This window comes from Oenanthe melanoleuca, chromosome 1A (assembly GCF_029582105.1).
Source record: "Oenanthe melanoleuca isolate GR-GAL-2019-014 chromosome 1A, OMel1.0, whole genome shotgun sequence".
NCBI classification, from domain to species: domain Eukaryota; kingdom Metazoa; phylum Chordata; class Aves; order Passeriformes; family Muscicapidae; genus Oenanthe; species Oenanthe melanoleuca.
The window spans coordinates 15932638-15952885 of record NC_079334.1 but is presented as its reverse complement, the minus strand read 5'-3'; the positions used below and the strand labels follow the sequence as shown (position 1 = coordinate 15952885).

General features: G+C 39.8%; 2 protein-coding genes across 3 annotated transcripts; one reads left to right on the top strand and one right to left on the bottom strand.

Annotated features, from left to right (window-relative positions):
• The first annotated feature begins 6 nt into the window (after nucleotides 1-6).
• DNM1L (dynamin 1 like) lies at nucleotides 7-11819 on the top strand. Its single transcript, XM_056482598.1, has 8 exons — nucleotides 7-31; nucleotides 769-861; nucleotides 2645-2701; nucleotides 3900-3977; nucleotides 6147-6314; nucleotides 6955-7064; nucleotides 8245-8404; nucleotides 9555-11819. Exons 1-8 carry the CDS (start codon nucleotides 29-31, stop codon nucleotides 9609-9611), a joined length of 726 nt encoding a protein of 241 aa, XP_056338573.1. The 5' UTR covers nucleotides 7-28; the 3' UTR covers nucleotides 9612-11819.
• Nucleotides 11820-14437: 2618 nt separating this feature from the next.
• YARS2 (tyrosyl-tRNA synthetase 2) lies at nucleotides 14438-19741 on the bottom strand. 2 transcript variants are annotated; one of them, XM_056482594.1, is made up of 6 exons: nucleotides 18153-19741; nucleotides 17637-17764; nucleotides 17052-17235; nucleotides 15800-15955; nucleotides 15321-15491; nucleotides 14438-15072 (listed from the first exon to the last, which is right to left on the bottom strand). In XM_056482594.1, exons 1-6 carry the CDS (start codon nucleotides 19148-19150, stop codon nucleotides 14913-14915), a joined length of 1797 nt encoding a protein of 598 aa, XP_056338569.1. In that variant the 5' UTR covers nucleotides 19151-19741; the 3' UTR covers nucleotides 14438-14912. The 2 variants fall into 2 exon arrangements, with proteins under 2 accessions (XP_056338569.1, XP_056338570.1); XM_056482595.1 differs by lacking the exon at nucleotides 17637-17764 and having other exon boundaries at nucleotides 17052-17219.
• Nucleotides 19742-20248: the final 507 nt, after the last annotated feature.

Here is a 20248-nt window from a genome sequence, read left to right as displayed (position 1 = left end):
GCGTAGGAGACTTCCTGTCACAAATGAAATGGTAAGTTTCCATGTACTGCAACTTTACTGGTAAAAGCGCGTGTTTTCTGGCTTCTTGATGCTTCTGTTTGCAGATTCAGGAACCTAAGTTATTAAAGGAATCTTAACTTACTTGCTAAATTGATAGTTATTTAATATGTATGCATTTTGAATCTTATTTATATTAGAATATAGATACATGTAAAACAAAGTGGTGTGGTTAGGGTTAAGCGTATTGTCCCCTATGTTTCAATTTCCCAGAAGAATTTTACAAAATTTCAATTTAACATTTTGTAGTCTTCCTCATATAGGTTATCTCACTCCCTTGTAAGAGAAGCTGCATTTACTGTAGAGTTTGGGATGCAGTGATGAAAATTAAATTGTAATCCTTATTTGTGTTTCTGTGTGTTTCAGAGGCTTTGTAATGCCCTTCAGCTAGTGAAAACTAAAAGTTCAACTTGTACCTTTAAATAAATGGTTTAATATGAAAGTCTGATTTTGACTGTGTGTTGGGGAGTAAAGAGTGTTTCAGTATTTGACTCTGCATTTGATGTGGAAAGCAAAAAATTTTGTATACTCACTGTCCCTCACAGTGAGCCATCTCCCTCGGGATCACATATTGTAGGTGGTTTATGGCTTTTTTATGTGGTCTTTTGCTATGGGCAGTTAAACTGTGCTTGCCAGCATTGTAGGTCATTGCTCTGCATTGGCATTAGGTTTACTCCCTGAATTTTGAACTGGGAATGTTTTGCATTGCAGGTTCATAATCTGGTGGCCATTGAGTTAGCTTATATCAATACCAAACATCCAGACTTCGCTGATGCCTGTGGGTTAATGAATAACAACATAGAGGTAAGAAAGTATGTTCTCTTAAGAAATTTCTTTTCTCTTTACGTGAAAGTAAAATTGATAAAATAACAAATGCTTCAACTTCTTTCCTTGAAGCACATTTCTACATTTTGAGGCATTAGAAATGTGATGAATTATGAATATACTGTATACTCTTGTGATCTGTGGATTTGTTAATTTCTATTGCATATTACATTCAGAATTACTAGTGGAGACTTCCCTGAAAGGATTCTGCCTGTTTTTCAGTCTGGAAAATAAGATGGGCACCTAATTAAGTATTGCCTATGAAATGATATTTTTTAAGGGGAAGTTTAAATATGTAGTTGTGAAATGGCATTTCATGTTAAAGTAACTGCATTTAGTCTCTGACACAATGTATCTATACTGTTCCTCTCATTCATTGAAGGGTGATACAAGTATTGTTTCCTCTGTTCAGGTTCTAATTTCTGCTTGCTTTTGGCATTGTTGTTGAATCTGTGTTTCCACACTTCAGTCTCCCTGAGACATTCTCTCCATCAGTCTCCCATCAGTAATCTTGTGTTTTTCAAGCCCAGCTCCGATTGATAATACTTGTTGCTGCCTTCATCCTGTAAATACAGTTCAGCAGCCAGTCTGCTGGATTGGAAGAATCGATCTGGTGTTGTTGCAATACTTAATCTCTCTGGCTAAGAGCTTGTTAATACCCTTGTGTTTATCCAACATGTCGTTTTCATTCATCACAGAATCATAGAATGGCTTGGCTTGGAAGGACATCTTATTTCAGCCCCCCTGCTATGTGCAGTTACACATTCATCTAGACAAGGTTACTCAGAGCCCCATCCAACCTGACTTTGAATACTTCCAGGGATGGGGAATCCACAGCTTCTCAGGCAACCTGTGCCACTCCCTCATCACCTTCACAATAAAGAATTTATTCCTATGGGATATGTAATTTAAATTTACCTTCTTTCTGTTCGAAGCCATTACCCCTTGTCCTGTCACTACATGCTCTTGTAGTGTTCCTTTTGAAAATGCTTACAGTGCAATTTCTACTCTAGTTTTAACCTTTTACTTCCTTCCATACACATATTTTGTACTGACTAGGTATGCATTTGAATTTGCCTTGGTAGACTGCTCTTTAATCTAGTTCAAAAAACAATGTGCATGGAAACTGCTGTGAGTACAAAAATTAAGACTTTGTGAAGCTGAACGTACAAAATTGCGTCATCATGTATTACTTAAAGTAGTTCTTTCCTAATGCTTTCCTTAACAGGACATTGAAGTTTTTGAAGACCCAAACCATGTAAACCCAAGCCTTATTTGGTGGACAGTCAGTTGTTAATTTCAAGCAAAATCAGATATTTCTTTGTCCCAAATGCTTAAAATTCTATTTTGCTGTGAAGCAAATTCTGCCTTCTCCTTCATTTTGGGACTAATCGTGTGCTGGCCACAGAATCAAATCCTTTAGATTACTTGGAGGATTTATAGCTTAATGAGGGCTGTAGGGTATCTGTGCTGAGCCAAATTGTGGAGCTTTGATGTTGTTTTTTAAAGGCTCAGATTTTGATTAGAGAGTGTGATGCAAAAACTTTGCAAAACTTCTTATATTGAAAATTTAGTTTTGACCAGGTAATCAAAGTATCCAAATAATCAAGGGTTTCATAGACCACAGTATTAGAATGGCACAGGATGAGATGAAATTACTAGTGTTTCTTCTAAAATGGAAGTCATATGTAAAATGTGAATCTTGCCTATGTGGTGATACAGAGTAATACATAATTGAGGTCTTGGTGGATTGTTTTTAAAGGAACAAAGGCGGAACAGGTTAGCCCGGGAGCTGCCTTCTGCTGTGCCACGAGACAAGGTAAGCAATATTTGATTTTATTTTTTACAGAAAGCTTTAATGCATTCTCCTAGAGAATTAGATCCAATCTAATTATTGGAAATTCAGATATGCTTCCCTAGTAAAAGTCTTGGGTGCTTCCAGGTACTGAGATTTTTCCTTTCAGTTTTATAAGATGGAAATGGAATGTCATTTTCTTAGAAAATTGCTGTTTTTGGGAGGTTTTAAATCTGATATTTCAGAAGACTTGTTTATAAAGTAATATAACACTTATTACTTGAATGTCATGTCAGGTGAGATATAAAATGCCTGCAGATGTTGAAGATCAACTCAGAACTTTCATATTTTTAGCTGAGACATACTAATTTCAAAAGATAAACAAATGATTTAAAATATCAAGTGCCAACACAGTGGCTTGTGGCTGGCTTTTGTTAAGTCAGTCTTAAAGCTGCAGTTTATTGCAGTCTTACTTTCTTTGGGAGCAGATGTTGGAGGTGACATTTTTGGTTTTTCATAATCCAGTTTTGTCATAATCCAATTCTGTCTCTAGAGCTTGCTTAATTTTACCAGGTTCTGGGATTAGTGCAGGGACAGGGGTGGAAGAACCAGCCAAGTGTCATGGAAAATATTGTCTGGCTGTACAACAGAATAGTCTGGCACTAAGCTGGAATTTTATTTAATGCTATTTAATACTATGTGAATTATTAAGAATTCAAAGATAGAGACTAAAGTTTAGGATCCTCATGAAGTTGTAACTGGAGTTTCTACAGCTGATAGAAATCTTTTCACTAATTTCATTACTTTAAAAAATGAGACAAAGTCCCAGAGTAGATCTAATATTGCTGCCTTTAATCAGTCTAAGACAACTGATGGATGAACTGGGAATTTAAGGTAGCTATCTAGAGATTGCTTTCAGTGCTCTTTGATCCTTCATTTTATTGATTTCATAGTAAATCATCAGTGTAGGAGCTTAAATGAAGTTGAAGGCCAGAAAATCCAAAATAACTGTCTTGGAGATGCTTTTTATTTTTCTTTTTCCCTTGTCTTTTCTTTATTCTTTTTTTCTGCTTCTATTACTATTTTTCTTGCAAATTCAAAATATTTCTTTTCTGGATTTTAGAAGATGCTTGTAGGTAAAACTGTATAAAATTTGCTAGGTAAATTTGGTGGTCTTCAGTTGAATTTTTTTTTCCCCTCCCTGCATTTTTACCTTCCTTAGTCTACTAAAGCTCCAGGTGCATTGGCACCTGCTTCCCAGGAGACTGTTACTGCTGCTTCTGCTGAGGCTGATGGCAAGGTCTGTCTTTGATTTTTCCTCTAAGCATGCACGTTTCTGTTGTGGTGCACCACAGGTGTAAGGAAAGCAGTTTGTCTCTAGTGTTCTGTCACCAACAGTGTGTCCTACCCAGTCTGGATGTCCTCCCCAGCGTGGATTACTTGGCACTACTGGTTTCATGTGCAGTGGCATGTCAAGACATGTCATGAAGGTGGCCAAGTCACTGCTTTCTCTTTGAACTCTTGTTTGCAATATATTGTGGTGCAAATAAGCTCTTAATTTTCCTAAAACTGTCCATAGATTGTTGAGTGCAACAGTATTGTAATTAAAAGTCTTCAGCATGGCTGTTAAACTGCATGTTTTTAATGTGTTGACAGTTAAAGAAGGAGGACAGAAGATATGCTAAAATGTGAGTTTCCTGCTTCCTGCAGGGAATCTTTACAGGTTTTGTTCAAACTGAACCTCCTTTGTGTTGCTTCACATAATTGTTGAATCCCTGGTTTACTTACATTTCTGAAATGTGTTCTGCTTATATTTGTGAAAAGTGTTTTTTTACATGTTAGGTGTGCTGTCTCGTGTTAAAATAACAGCTCATTATTCCTCTGTAGGCTTTTCTGCTAATTGCTCTTGCCTGGAGTCAGAAAAGATGAGCAGTCACAAGTTTGTGTATTAGTAGTACCAAGGGGACTCAGACTTTCTGCTGTATTGCAAATCCAGATTTTAATGCAAAACTTACATTTCTTTCCTGAACAAAGTGGTTAAAGTCAACATCTATTCAATAGTAGAATTTTAACTATTACTTTCATCAGGGTTTGATATGCTGCAAAAATGAAAAAGAAATCAAAAACCACTGTGGAAATAGTATTGTGACTTAGGAAGTTGCATGAAGCAGCCAGATTTGGCTTGCGTAAAACCTGTCCTCTATGAGTGTGGTACATTTCACACTCTCCTGTGTAGCTTTGTTTCTGAAAGTACTTTGAAGGCAGAGCAGGCTCCACAGTAATACAGAAGAGGAGGGGAGTTTTTGTCATTTTGAACAGCTGTCTTGCAATCAGGAATCATGCAGTGGAGCTTTCCTTAACAATTATTTTCTCTTATTAACAGAGTTTGATTTGAATTCCTAGTGTGCTCTACAATGCCTCTGAGCAGTTGTGCAATTTAAATAAAATTTTTGATGTGCACAGGTTAGCTGGGTTTCCTCCTGTATGCTACTGATGGTATTCTAATTACTATGCTTTGTTTCTCGCTTTTTTTTAGATTTAAGATCAGCCTGTGGTGTTTCATTGTAAACACAATAGATAAATTGAGCTTTTTTCCTCCTGTATTTGAATCCTGACCTTGACTGTTTTTCAAATAGGAGTAGATTTTAAAGCACAGAGTAAATAGAAGAGATATTAGGCTTGTGGAAAAGTACAAAATAAAAATTGCCCCTATTCTACATCAAAATAAACTTTGGGGTTTTTAATACTAATTAACATATGGTGGATACCATACACTAATACTTCTTTTGTCCAGTGATTCCTAATGCTTAAGAGTTGGGTGTTACATCTTTTTCGCAGAAGATTCTTGAGTTGTTCTTTGTCTGGAACTCCCCAGAATCTCTCATTTTCACTTCCAGAGGATGAAGATTTTTGTTTTGATTTGTTACAAAAAAAGCCTTCTGTAAATTCTGATAGCACAAATATGATTATAGCTGTGGTACCTCAAAACAGAAATGTGCATATTTTTTAGCTGTTACTGTAAGAAACTTCAGTTTATATTTAAATAAAACTTGAAGAATTTAAATTAGAATATTGCAAGAGCTGTGGTGATCTTAAAAATATACTTTCAGAATGATCCTAATAGTATAGAATGTGTGATCAAAGCCAAATGACTTAGAAAACCCACCCCATATTTCAGAAGTGATATGTAGACCCTTAAAATGCTGTGGAGCTTCTCCATGTGAGACATTTTCACGCCCTTTATTAGGTAGAGTATGAGTTTTAAAAGCCTTCATTTTACTGGTACCTTTTGTGAGCTGTAACCAGCAAAGGGAGAATAAATGTGGGGAATATGAAGAACAGAATGAAGGGAATATACTTACGAAAATCTTATTTTAGTGAGTTTTACCTGTAGTGGTTTGAACAGACAATTCTCTACAATGCCCAAGTTCTAATTCTGCCATGTTTTTTCAATGTGCTGTTTGTGCAGACTCCTTCTGTAGGAGCTGATGCATCTCAGGAGTCTGGAACAGGCAGCTGGAGAGGAATGCTGAAACCCTCCAAAGCAGAAGAGGTATCAGCCGAGGAAAAATCCAAGCCAGCTGCAGCCCTACCTGCTAGTCCTCAAAAAGGACATGCTGTAAACCTATTAGATGTGGTGAGTCTTGAAAGACAAATTCCTTTTCTTTGTAATTCAGGCTTAGGGAAGAAAACATCTGAATTCCAGATCCTTGTAACTTTGCTGCTAATATGTGGTATCTTTGTAAATAATTCCCACTATAGCAACAGGGAGCTCTAGCCAGTCTCTTCTGCTTCTCTCCTTGCCCAGTTCCAATCTTCCTGCAGCCTCCTTGCCTGCTCTAGTTTCAGATTTGGATAACTAGCTTCCTTTCACAAATTCCTGTACAAGTGGACTCTTTGTCTAGATAGCTGTTGGTACAGAAACGAATCTCAGGTCAACCCAAATTCCTGCTCTTCTTCTGCTGAATTTTATCGTTTATATTAGAGGAGAAGAATCATGAAAGACAAAACCCACTTAAGTTAAAAACAGTTGGAGATATTTGAACTATTTGGAGAGCTTTAGAAAAAGTGTAGTGGTGCCCTCTGACCTTTGTTTCACACATATGGATTTTGATATGTCTCTAACTTTATTTCTGATGAATTATAGCTTTGTTGCAAGACGGGTTATGTCTATCAGAATCAGGCTAAAAGAACAGTAGTTGCAGTTTTTGAGTTTACAATCCAAATGAGCAGAATTGGTAAGCTGAGGGTTCTTGGTTGTTTTTTTTCTCACACAGCCTGTACCTGTTGCACGCAAACTTTCTGCCCGTGAGCAACGAGATTGTGAAGTGATTGAACGACTTATTAAATCTTACTTCCTTATTGTTAGGAAGAACATTCAGGACAGGTAAACCCAAAACTCCTTGAAATATTTAAGCCATGCAAATATTGTGATATTTCAAGAATCATATATATGATCATGTTATTTTTATCATGTTCTTATGTTTGTAAGAAGAGAAGAAATATATTTATTTTTTAGAAGGGACAGCTGCAGTAAAACGTGACCCCTTCACAGAATGAAGCAGTTTGAAGAAGCACTTGTTTTCTCTAATGGTTTCAAGTTCTGTATAATATTAAGTAAAAGGTTTAATTATTTAGGAGATACCTGCTTTTCTGGAGGATGCTTCAATTCAGATGGAAGATTTGCAGCAAATAACTGGAATAAACTCTAGGTGCTATGTACCCCAACAGAATTCAGCTTTGCCATCCTGTTGTTTCAAATTGGACGGTCAAATAGGAGCTAGTGCGTGTGTGTGGCTCAGTTTTCTAGCATTTAGCTAGAAAAGGAATGAAAACAGCATGGAAAAGTTCTTTCTTCTGTGGAAAATGCCTTTAAAGTTTTTGCTTTAAAATGTCATACTTTAATGAGGAATTCTGTAAAATTTATTTTGGTTATGTCTTTGTTGAAGGGTCTAACTTCAAATATATTTATATTTTTATATATGTGGGAAGTTTGGGGGGGAAGTACAGGAATCTGGAAACCAGATTTTAGAGCAGGTTAGTGAGGCGCATAGGTGTTTTAGTCTGTCCAGTAAACTAAAACCTTCAACATCGTTTTTAGACTTCCATGTCAGGGGAGTGCTTTGTTTACCTTGACTTTACTGCACTGCTTATACTATGTAATATAATTTCTTTGTAAAATTATTTCTTTGCCTCTTTCCCTTCCCATTTACACATAAAATTTGGTTTTAGGGTTGACATACTTTGATGTGTGTCATCCATAGCACAGTAAAGATAGGTTGATATCTAATGAACAAAGTTATTTATTCTTATTTTGTATTTTATTCATGTTTTTTAATGCAGCTTCTCTATTTGGAAGAAACTAATTTTATATGAATTAGTTCTACTCTAATATTGTACATGATGCTGCTTTTACTTGTGAGAGTTTTTATTTATGGTAGTGTAGATGCCTGGTAGTTTGAGCCAAGGCCATGTGTAGCTGCTTGCCCTCATTGTGTATTCTTCAATCTGGAACAGACCTGGTTTTCAACAATTACTTTAAAGAAACAATCTTTCTGTGCTTGCAGTGTGCCAAAGGCAGTGATGCATTTTCTGGTGAACCATGTCAAGGACACTCTCCAGAGTGAGCTGGTGGGCCAGCTGTACAAATCCTTGTTGTTGGATGACCTTCTCACAGAGTCTGAGGACATGGCGCAGCGCAGGAAAGAGGCAGCTGACATGCTAAAGGTAATGAAGAGATCAGGATCTCACGGGAGCAGTTAACCATATCAGTGGGAGACTTTCTGAAGACTTGTCTTCCTTTGTTCTTTACTGCATTTTAAGACTATGCCAGTGTATTGCTTTTCTCTGCTAGAGGAATTAAAGCCAATACAGGACCAGAAAGGATTGCATACAAGCTTTTAAATCTGCAGTTTAACAGGTATCCTCCTGTGAAGGACAGGTATCTGCCAATAAAGGCAGAAGCTTCTCTTTGAAATGGAGAATGTAAACCCCCTCCCTCCAAATTATTATAAATTTGAAATTAAGGGGCTCTCAGGCAAAGATATGGGAATTGGGACTAACAGTTCTTTACTGAGAGAATTAAAATAGAAATACAGTATTACAAAAAACAATCCCAGTCCTGACAGAGTTCAGAATACAACCTGATACCCTGTCAGTCAGGGTGTTGGTAGCAGTCCCATTAAATGGTGGCTACAGTCCCCCTGCCGTGGCAGGTGTGGTTCAGCTGAAGCAGTGCTTCTGTAGAAGGGTGCAGCCTTCCTCCAAAAGTCCAGAGATAATGTAGAAAGGTCCAGCTTCTCCTCTGGAATCCAATGGAAAGAAGGTAACTTGCTGTCCAAAATCTCAGTTTTTTTATCTAGGTAGGAAAGGGTTGGCTCCTCCCCCTGGCTGGAGCATCTCCCAGTGGGATGATGTAATTTTATCAGTCATACAGTGGGACTTAATGGGCTAGCAGCAGATGATATCTTCCTGGAGGGAGGATGGTTGTGGAAAAGATAAAGATAATTGGCCCATCTTGTCTTAAAGATGGCCCATTAGCAGATGGTATGTGCCACGGAGATAAGGAATCACTGCCCCACCCGGCTTTCAACAGATGATGATAGAATACACATTTCTGGCCACATCAACCCAACACAACAGGCTAGGTAAAAAGTAGGTGCAGTTTCTCTTTTATTTCTAAGCTTTACAGCATTAAAACTGTGTATGATGAAGTCTGCCCATCTTGAGAATTTAATGGGTTGTCACTTGTTTCATAATAACACTGATCAGCTATGATTTAATTTTTAGCTTTGCACTTCCAAGACTGCTGCTGTTATGTCCCTGGGAAATCTCTCCAGCATAACTAACTCTGGCCTTTGTGTGTTCCTCTGTGCAGGCCCTGCAGCGAGCCAGCCAGATCATTGCAGAGATCCGTGAGACACATCTTTGGTGAAGACTGTATCAGCCACACTATTTATATGCATTGGAGGTTACATTGGCTTGACAATTGCTAGGCATTGTATACGGAGTAGAATTTTTATTTATGAACTCTTATCTGTGTACTGCAACTGTGTAAATCTGCTCATGTAAAGACAGTTGGTTTGATTTGCAAACAGAAAAATATGCTGTATTTTGCAAAAGAAGTCATATTTAATCCATATAATAAATGGCTCTAAATGTTTCCTTACCAGGTTTCTGGTGCAAATTATAGGCAGACCAAGTCTTCTGTCTCAGTGACAGTCTCATTTGAACTTGGGGAAAAATGTTCAAGTTCCAGTGCCTGACTTGCTGAACTGATTGCCTGTGGTTAAGACGGCCGGTGTAGTCTTGTGGCATAGTTTTAAGCTGCTTTTCCAGTAGAAGTTTCAATACTGTGAAGAAAAGAGAGCACCGAGTATTTTCTTTCATGAATATATTGCATGCACTGTGACAGATGGAGGTCTCCCTTTTATAGCACAGTAGAGATGTCAAGCATATTACTATGTATGTGTGTTCCCTCTTTTTTTTCTCTTTGTCCCCAAATGTTTCAATGGCAGACAAAACTTCAGATTTGATTTCATGGAGTATCATGTAGAAAGAATTAACCTGGAGCTTGCGAACAAGAACAGTCTACTAAAAAGTGGCTGTAGAGTTATTAATGTGCACTGGAGCTTGCGTATGAATGTTGTGGATTATAATCAGGCACAAGACACCTTTCCCTCCTTCCCCCTGGGACCAAGGCCCTGGACCATCTGATACTAAATTTGCTCTGGCAGAACTGAAGAATAAAACTGGATTTCAAAAATGTAATGGGATAATAAGCATTTCCTTTTAAAAACAGATGAAGTTGGCCAGGGAGAAGGGGATGCCCACAACTTCTTCAAATTTTGGAATGTATGACAGTATGAAAGAAAGTCTGTAGAATTGGAATATTTATATCAGAGATTACAGTTGCTTTTGAGGAAATTTTATAGTGCTGTAAGTAGCTTTTTTTTTTTTTTTTTAGGACAATCGTAAAATTATGAAATTTTAGGTTGGAAATTAAGTTGATGAGGTTTCTTTTTTTTCTGATTATAATTCATACAGATAACTATTGATCACACTAGCCTTGAAAAAGTAAACATTTTAATTTTTATGAATAAAAATTTATTTAAACTCCAGCCAGCATACTTGCATGTACTTTTCAAGCAGATTCACTCTTTTTGTATAAAGTGAAAATGTTTACTATAGTGTTGCTGATACTTTTTCTTTAACACAATTTGCATGAAAAATAGGACTCTGCTGTTAACCTCCGTGGCTTGATTTTGTGGTATTGGGCCAAGATAATGAGGTTTTCATTACCATGTGCAGTTCCTTCCCCCTGAAATCAGCAAAAATTGAATTCCTTTGGTAATCTGCTAAAGAGGGAAAATTTAAAAATTCAGTTTACAAGAAGATCTATTTAAAAATGTATTTTTCTCATGGTAATCTTCATTTTGGTATCAATATGAGCACAAAGAGTTAAGTCTTACAGATGCAACTTTTGGATACTTCATGTAGGATCTGAGGTAATTCATGCAGAACACAGAAATATATATTGTGTATTTTAAACAGCCTAAAAAGTCATGGTTGTATACATTACGTGTAACAAAAACAAAGGAGGTACGTGTATCTTGCATTGTATCCAGGGATGGTAGTTCTCAGATTTAAAAAATATGACTAAAGTGCAAACCACTTTTTAAATCAATTTGGTGATCAGTGAAAGCTTTTAAGTTTTGTCAAAAGCATTACATTTCGTTTGGAATTCACCTGACACCTCTCTCCCAGAAATTTTCAACAAGGTAGTGCCGTCCACAAGTGATCTGCTACCTAAGCTTTAACTCCTGAAGTTCAGTCAACAGTCTCTTTGTGAAGAAATACTCTGATTTGTAAAGTTTTGAAATGCTGCATAGAGCAAATGAATTTCACCTATTGAAGGAATTATTGCAAGCGATACCTGGCTCTGTAATGTCATGTGAAATTTCCAGTGTTAATTTGGTTTCTGAAATGTTGACTTTTTTTGTTTAAGTTTCATAAAAAGTTTCAATTTGGTAATGTTTGAGTGCCAAGAAATGAACTTGATTTGTAATCCTTAATGCAAGACTTTGAAGGTCCATGCTGTAACAATCCTGTTATTTAATAAACAGATAATACACAAAATTAATTACGCCAGAAATAGTTTTGGACTGACTTGTAGTTCTGGTGGCAGGACTTACATGCACTTTTGAGTTAGTAGTAAAGTACTCGTATGTGTACAGCCTTAGTTAAGATTTCACTTGTTCTCACTCAATTCTGCATTCTTGAGTAGTTCCATAATTCATAATGTAGACAGGCTGCTCATGCCTAGTGATAGTTTTGAAACAAGCTGTGTTCTGGAACTGAGCTAAAAATACTTCAAATGCCAGTATTACTACCAGCATTAAAAGAAATTGTGGGGAAACTGTGGAAAAAACCTAATGAGGGCAGCAACTGAAAAATTTTCAGATTAGACTGATGGTTTACAACTGTCTTCTGGATTATTTTATTTAATTAAAACTTGAAATAATTTTGTCATCAATGCACAAGTTTTAGCTAGCTTGCTCTCCAGTGGGGAGAGAATCATGGAGGGGAAAACTCCTTGTAGCCAAGTTCAGATCAGTAAATATCTGACATTGTTACCTGAGCTGTTGTGTAGTCCTGCTGTAACTACAACACAGTATCCTGATGAGAACAGTTTGTATTTAATAGTCAGGTTCAAATTTTACTTAGTGAAACAGATGGGTAAAGAGGATGGTGGTGTCTGTGTGCTTCAGACCCTACTCTGAAGTAAACAGAGCAGACGTTGTGTAATAACTGCCTTTATTCATTCCTTTGTAGATGAATGACAGATGCCACATTGGATATGTCATACTCATACTTTATGGACCACAGCAGGCACTTTGTTGTGCCCCTGTTGGGAACTTGAATGGAATTAACCTGAGCAATTTCTTTTTTCTGCAGTTTTCTCCTTGAGAGCAATGGGTAGCTGGTGTTTTCTGTAGTTACTGAGGATCTCCACTGCATTTGCTTTTTGTTGCTAATTAAACCGTGCTTTGAGGTAAGAGCTAGAGGATTGGTTCCGCAGGGTTTAACACCACTTGGAAATGGTTTTGTGCTCAGTGACTGTTTAAACTAGTGAAGGTGCTTTCATGCTCCCATAGTTTTGAGTTTACCTGCTGAATGACCTTTCACCCTTTACCTCTTGACTGCTAACTGCCACAATAAAGTTAAATTCAAGTCTTCCAGGTTCTGCTGTACAAATGTTTTTGGGGGAGCTTTATTTTAGTTTGTTTAGTTTAGGTTTTTAAAAATATCATGCCCAAATAATTCTCTTTTTGCACTTTTAAATAATGCATTTGTAGCCGTGTTAAATACTTCAATATTAATTATTCCTTATTCACATTTGAACAAGTTTGGACAATCTCTTTCTGATTATCTGAATGTACCTGTATATAAGATCAGGCTAAGAAAGAATAGTTCATTATTCCAGTCATCCTTGATCCTTGGTCCAAGTGTTCAAGTACTCAGTTGTGATGGCCCTGTATGGTCATGGCAAGTAGTGGTTGTATCCAGCTATTTTCTCTGGGAAGTCAGGGAAGGGTTGGGTTGCTAGGACTTGGTCAAAGGCAAACATAGACTAAATTTCTTGGGGTTTATAAGTCTTATTAGAAACCTTGCATGCAAAGAACTTCATTCCTTTTTTGTGTCATTTTTCTAAAAAATAAATTCACTAATTTATTAGAAATGCATCTATAGTGCAAATATGTGTGTCTGCACCATTTGGAAATGACGGAAAACAGGCAGGAAGGAGCTTAGACGTGAAACACTACTTATTCCTAGGAGTTTTTCCTGCAACCAGAAAGAAACTCTCAAATGGGTTCTGTTTTATTTCTCTGGAGGTGAACATGGGTGTGTGCTGGAGTTTTTTGGTCCCAGATGAGTTTCTGATTTGCTCTAATGCTTCTTATTTAAGGAACAAGATGGCTCTGTTAGGTGGATAAACTTTTCCCTTGCCTTCCTTTCCCTTGCCTTGCCCTCCTTGTGCTTTCTTTGAGGTAGAAGTGACTCAGCTACTTTTCATTGTTATGTAATAGAGATTAGGCTAGAGATGTCTCATTATCAGACAGATAAGTAGGATCTGGAAACTGAAATTAACACTAAGAACATTCTGAGCTTCTGAAAGTAACATATTCCAGTTTTACTGCCAGAAGAAACTAATCTATAACAAGCAAGCCATTATTATTTTATTACTGTTGAAATCTTGAGTCATGGTGAAAATGAAATCAGCATCAAGTTTATCAAGTAAAAAGAAACATAAAAAAGATACCTAAAACAATAATGCACTCCCTACCTAAGTCTAGAATATATACCACATTCCAGAAGCTAAGATTAAGGCTTCCCCTCTTAACATTAAAAAAAACCCTTTCATGTACATGCTCCAAATCTTCTGGTACAATGCACTATCTTTCAGCTGATTGCAAAGCCTACAGAACTAGTACCAGGATATTCCTTCAACAAGGAATGCTGGATAGCATGGATGCATCCATGTCATTAACAGGACCAAAGAAGTGGAAGAACTGCCACTCTTCTTGTATGTCATGCACACAGAAGGCCTAAAAGGGATTCATTAGGTTGATTAAAGCTTTGAAAAGCTCTTTACTTCCAGATTTCAAAAGTGAACTTGCTGTGTATTCCCACATAAAAGCTGGAAAGATTTGGTGCGATGTGTCTCCATACATAACCAAGAACCAACTTACATCAGTATTTAATCATTTACTCCTTTATTATGAATTTTCTGCAGCTTCTTTCAACGCAAACCTGTTCAGAGAAACATGCCCGTGGTTGTCTTTGCCCCCAGCAAGGTTTCTTGGTTACATGAGCACATACTGGCTGTAAGGAGTGGATTTGAGTTTGCCTTGGTTCATTTTCCTCTGGGCTATCCTGTGGAATAACTGGCTCCTGTTCTACAACACCAAAGGCTGTTAAAGGAGGGGAAGCATATCTCCATCACTGGACCTTGAAATTAATCTTATAATTTTCTTCTTATGCAGATCCTTATGACTGGTGCTTTGAATAAGGCAGAATATCCACAATCTCTTCAGTGGTGTAACTCAGCTCCTTTATTTTAACTCTGGTGCATTTTGAAAAAGTCTGTGAGCTGCACAGTACAGAAATATTTGCAAGTACATCTTCATACAGCAGAGTTAGAGACCTGTCATTTTAGGGACATACTCCGTTGTCACAACTGCAGCCATTTTATAATGTAATAATTTTTCTTTCCAACCCTAAGTAATGATACTCCATTCTTCAGAATATGCTGCCCGAGAATAAGAACAGTCTCAGGATCAGTTACACGATTCCCATTTATTGAAACACCGCCATCTGTAATTTTCCGGTACCTTAAAAACAAAACAGAAACAATTGTTAACTGCAAGAGAAAGATGTTTATTAAGAATTGCAAATTCACTTAGGGTTTGTTTGTTGCTTTTGTTTTGTTTTGGTTTTTTTGTTGGATGCATAATTCAATACATTTTGATTGTCCTGCAATTCACTTTCAGTCCAGGCCAACAGTGACTGAAATTGACCTTAGCCACTACTACTCCAGTACTGTTTTGAGTATTACCCGTGACCACAGGTGAGAACTTACCCACTAGGTCCATCTGGAATGGCATTTGCTTTGCGGCACAAATCAAGAACAGTCATCCCAGGTTCAAGCATCAATTCAGCAGAAGTAGCTTGTCTGAAAAGTTCCTGTAACTCTTGGTCAGACATTTCTTCCAGTGCCTCCATGCTGCTGTAATAAAGGGCCTTAGTGCACCTGTGAGACCAAAGAGTTTTCAAAATACAGAGCTAGTTTTCTCTTCACACAAAGTGCTACTCAGATTCCCCTCCCCAGTTTCTTTTCAGTGTCCACAAACTACAGAAATATTTTAAATACACCCCCATTTTTTATTGCACCCTACTGCCCTGCAATTTTCAGTGTATTTTTAAGTCTACAGGATTATTACATTTTTCTCTCTTAACGTCGAAGCAAAAACTTAATAGATTAAAATAGTCCCTGAAAAGCTATGGAGAATTACCATATAATAAATCTGAAAGAAAACTGCTTGAAAAATCGAACTTTACCTCTTAGCAGATTCCAGCCCCTCTTTACCATGCACAAGCTTAGTTACTTCTGCAGCCAGTCGTTTCTGAGGGCCCCATTTCTCAGGTTCTTTATCATGCATTTCCATGATGTGGTGAATCTCCTCAAGAGGAAGGAAGGTGAATAGTTTCAGGTATCTATGAGCAGGGAAGAAATATTTTGTCTCACCCATCATTACAGAGTTCCTGCCTTTGTCATTCAAACTTAAGTAACTGCACAAAAATATTTTTAGTCAATTTAAGAAATACATACTAAGATGCTCTTTCCTTTTAGTCCAATCTTTAAAGCTCACATTTTACTTAATATTCTGCCTAGGGTAAAGTCTTCAGGCATAAGATAGTGTCAGATGCTTTTATGAAGCTTGTACTCCAATTAAAAAAATAATTTCCTCTTGAAACTTTTACAGGATTTATTGGAATAGTGTGTCAACTAATAGGATTTTGTATTTATCTTAGGAGATCCACAATATGCTACTGCAAAATCCCACTGTCAGTCTGTGGCCATCATGGGACAGAAGCATACTAGTGTTGGCAAGTATCTTAGGAGGAAGATTATTTAGGATAATCATTTAAAGATGCATCCCTAAGCCTACTCTTTGCAACAAAGTCAATTTTAATGAGCTTTCAGTCCCATGCAGTGTATTAAAGATACCTTTACTGGTAAAAAGTCTGAATGGCTGAAATATTTTAGTGTTAACTACCCACATACCCCTCTTTTCAGTCTGAAAGGTGTTGGGGATCAGAACATGGATTTGAATTATCAGGGATAAACCTTTGAGAGAGGTAAATTATGAGTTAGATCTCAACATGAGACGGAAGTAGTTCAGATTTAACAGTACTATTGATGCTTAGAGTAAAACAGTTTTAGAAAAGAATATAGAGCAACTTATTAAAATCAATGTAGTAATGTAGTGTACTGAAAAAACCTGTAATGCTACAGTACTGAAACTAGTATGTCATGCAGGAGTCAACCCACTGGCAGAACAAAATGCATTATGCTTCACTCCTTTGTCAACCACCTTCTAATTTTCTGGTTTGTATTTCAGCATATGGAAGTTTCACTATCCTGTCTACTCAGAAACCAGTCATGCCTGTTTATTTCATGAACAGTTATAATTAACACATACTTCTACATGGAGCTTGTGTTGCACATAATTAAATGAAGCAGTTACAGTGAACAGTTAGAATCAGGTTTTATAAACAATGTCAAAAAGCAAGATGGAGAAAAACTTACTTTTCAACTATGTTATCTTGCTGTCTGACAAAAAACTGATACAGCTCAAATGGAGAAGTCTTATCTCTGTTCAGCCAAACTGCATTTCCAGCAGTCTTTCCCAGTTTATCACCAGTAGTACTGGTAATGAGAGGTACAGTAATTCCAAACACATCTGTTCCTGTCATCCTGAAAAGAAGAGTCACTGCATGTTAAAAAAAAAAAAAAAAAATCATGTATTGGTAAAGCTGACTAACATACAAGCATTCTGCAAGATTTTATACTTATAAAGCTGGGGGTGATGGGCAAAAAGATGCCAGAACACTGTTCTGTGAAGAGGACTCTAGGGAAAAAACCAGCACCCTAAGTTTTTAAGTTCTTTTGTATGTATCAAAGACATTTATGTACTTTAAGTAGTTTATACGTTATCTACCACAACTGCCTCTACTTTGGTGTGATTACACCAGGACGTATGTGCTGGCAGACTTGTCTCCATTTTGTCCCATGCTTCAGTGTGTTTGATTTTGGCTTTTGGATTCACTAATACAAGAACTTATTATTTTTCTTAAAAATTCATATAAACCTGGTCAAAATGTATATATGTACCGAGTTTATGGTCAGGGCACTTAATTGCTCCTCTCAAATCACAGAGATTTGTGTGTGGCCAAATCTCTTGAGCACCGACTTCTGCTCCTGGTGCTTTAGAGACTGTCAGCGCCAAGTCACATAGCATCCTGTCATGGAATCACAGAACTGGTGAGGTTGGACAAGACCCCTGAGATCATCGACTTCAACCTGAGCCCGAACATCACCATCACATCTAGAGCAAGGCACTAAGTGCCATGTGCACTCTTTCCTTACACACCACCAGGGACAGCGACTCCACCCCCCTCCCTGGGCAGTCCATTCCATCGCTGCCCTTCTCCAGACTTGCTCCAGACCCTCAATGTCCTTCTGAACTGAGGCACCCAGGACTGGACACAGCGCTCGAGGTGCGGCATCACCAGTGCCCAATACAGGGTGACAATGACATTCCCGGTCCTGCTGGCCACGCTACTGCTGACACAGGCTGCCCGATGCCCGGACCCTGCGCATCACCTCCCCCCCGCGCTCCCGCCGTACTTGGTGACGAGCTCGTATCCGGACATGATGTTTCCCATCTGGTCGTGGCCCCCCACCTGGATGCGGCAGCCGTGGTGCTGGTGGAGGTGCAGAAAGTCGTATGCCTGCAGGGCGGGGTACAGGAATTCTGCCAGGCTCATGCCCTCGGCGCTGCGGAGCCGCGCCTGGCAGCTCTGCCGGCTCAGCAGCGTGCCCATGCGTAGGCGCCCGCCCGCGCCGCCGAGGAAGCGGAGCAGCGGCTCCCGGCCAAGCCAGCGGGCATTGTCCAGCAGCGCGGCGCGGCCGAGCCGCCCGGCTCCCGGCTCCCAGAACAGCTCCCGGTGGTTCCCGAACAGCCGCTCCAGCCCCGCGCGCAGCGCCCGCGCCTGAGCGCGCACCCGCCCCGCGGGCAGCGGCTCCCGCGCGCGCTCCCGCCCGCTGGGGTCCCCGAGCCGCGCCGTGGCCCCGCCCACCACGGCGATGACGTCGTGGCCGGCGCGCTGGAAGTGCAGGAGCGCCATGACGGGCAGCAGGTGCCCCACGTGCAGCGAGTCCGCCGTGGGGTCGAACCCGCAGTAGGCGGCCAGCGGCGGCCGGCCCGGCTCCAGCAGCGCCGGCAGCTGCTCCTCCGCGCTCTGCGCCGGGAACACCTCCTGGAACAGCCCGCGCTCGCACTGCGCCGCCAGCAGCCCCGCCGCGCCCCGCGCCCGCCGCGCCTGCTCGTGGGCCCGGCGGCGGGGCGGCGGGAGCGGGGCCCGGCGCAGGCCCCACAGCCCCGCCGCCCGCCCGCAGCGCCGGCACAGCGCGGGCGCCGCCATCGCGCGCGGGGCACGCTGGGAGCGCCGCGGCGGGCGGGGCGCTGCGCTGGGGCCGCCCCGGAACCGGAGCCGGCGTGGGATGAGCGGGAGGAGCCCATCCCTCTGCTGGGAGGAGCTGGGAGGGGGCGTGCAGTGTCGAGAGCGGCCGGAACGGCGGGATTGGAATTGTGCTCGCTCGTTGCTTTTTCTTCTCCGCGACATTAAAGATGCGACAAAACCGGCGTGTGTTGACTCCTCCTCCGCTGCTATTTTCCCAGCCCGGAATACCAGGATTTCAAGTGCTGTCAGGCGCTGGAAATCTGCCCTTCAGCTGGTAGTAAGGCGCCTGGCGGAGCGGGTACCATGTGCCTGAGTTAGACACACTGGGGCTTTAGAATTTACAGAATTTATTAGCTATGTTACCAGAATTTATTAGCTATTTTACTAGAATGTGTTTGCTATATTACTAGACATTTTTAGTTAAGTTACATATCTTGAATGCTTCGGAAGAGGCGACTCAAACTATAGATAGAGGTGTGCAGCTATGGGCGTGTGGGTAATAAAAGGAAGACTGAGGAAACGTGGGCCCTCTGCAAGGGAATGGAGCACCTGGGGTATGGAGAACGCTAAGGTATGAAATGATTTTTTTGTCTCAGTCTTCACTGGCAAGTGTTCTAAGCACCCCAGCAGAGTTGCAGAAGGAAATGTGACGGTGAGGAGAATGAACCACCTGCTGTAGGAAAAGATAGGGTTTGAACCCGTCTAAGGAACCTGCAGGTGCACAAATCCGTAGGGCATGATGAGATGTGTCCATGGGACCTGAGGGGATTGGTGGATGAAATGTCTAAGCCACTTGACATCATATTTGAGAAGTTGTGGCAGTCTCGTGAAGTTCCCACTGACTGGAAAAGAGGCTCAGTTGGTCAGAGCATGGTGCTAAAAACCTTGTTACCTTTGAGACAAGGCCAAACGCTTAATAGACATGGCCAAAATCGTTGCCATTCTGTGCCAGAACTAATATGTAGAGGTAATAATACAATGGGAAGATCAATAAATGGAAATACTCTGCAGACTTAGGAAAGTATTAACTCTCCAAATAATACTAGCAAGAAGAGAGTATCTAGTTCTGATGCACTAGATGCCAAAAAATAGCCATTATCTTGTAGAGGGCCTGGTAATGTTCTCCATGCACCACTTTCACACTCAGCTGAAATTCCTGTTCTCTAGCACATATAAGTCTAGCAAAAACAATTACTATGGCAAGTTTTTACTTGCTTAGGTTAAGGTAAATGCCTACTTGGAGCAGATGGTTCAATTGCT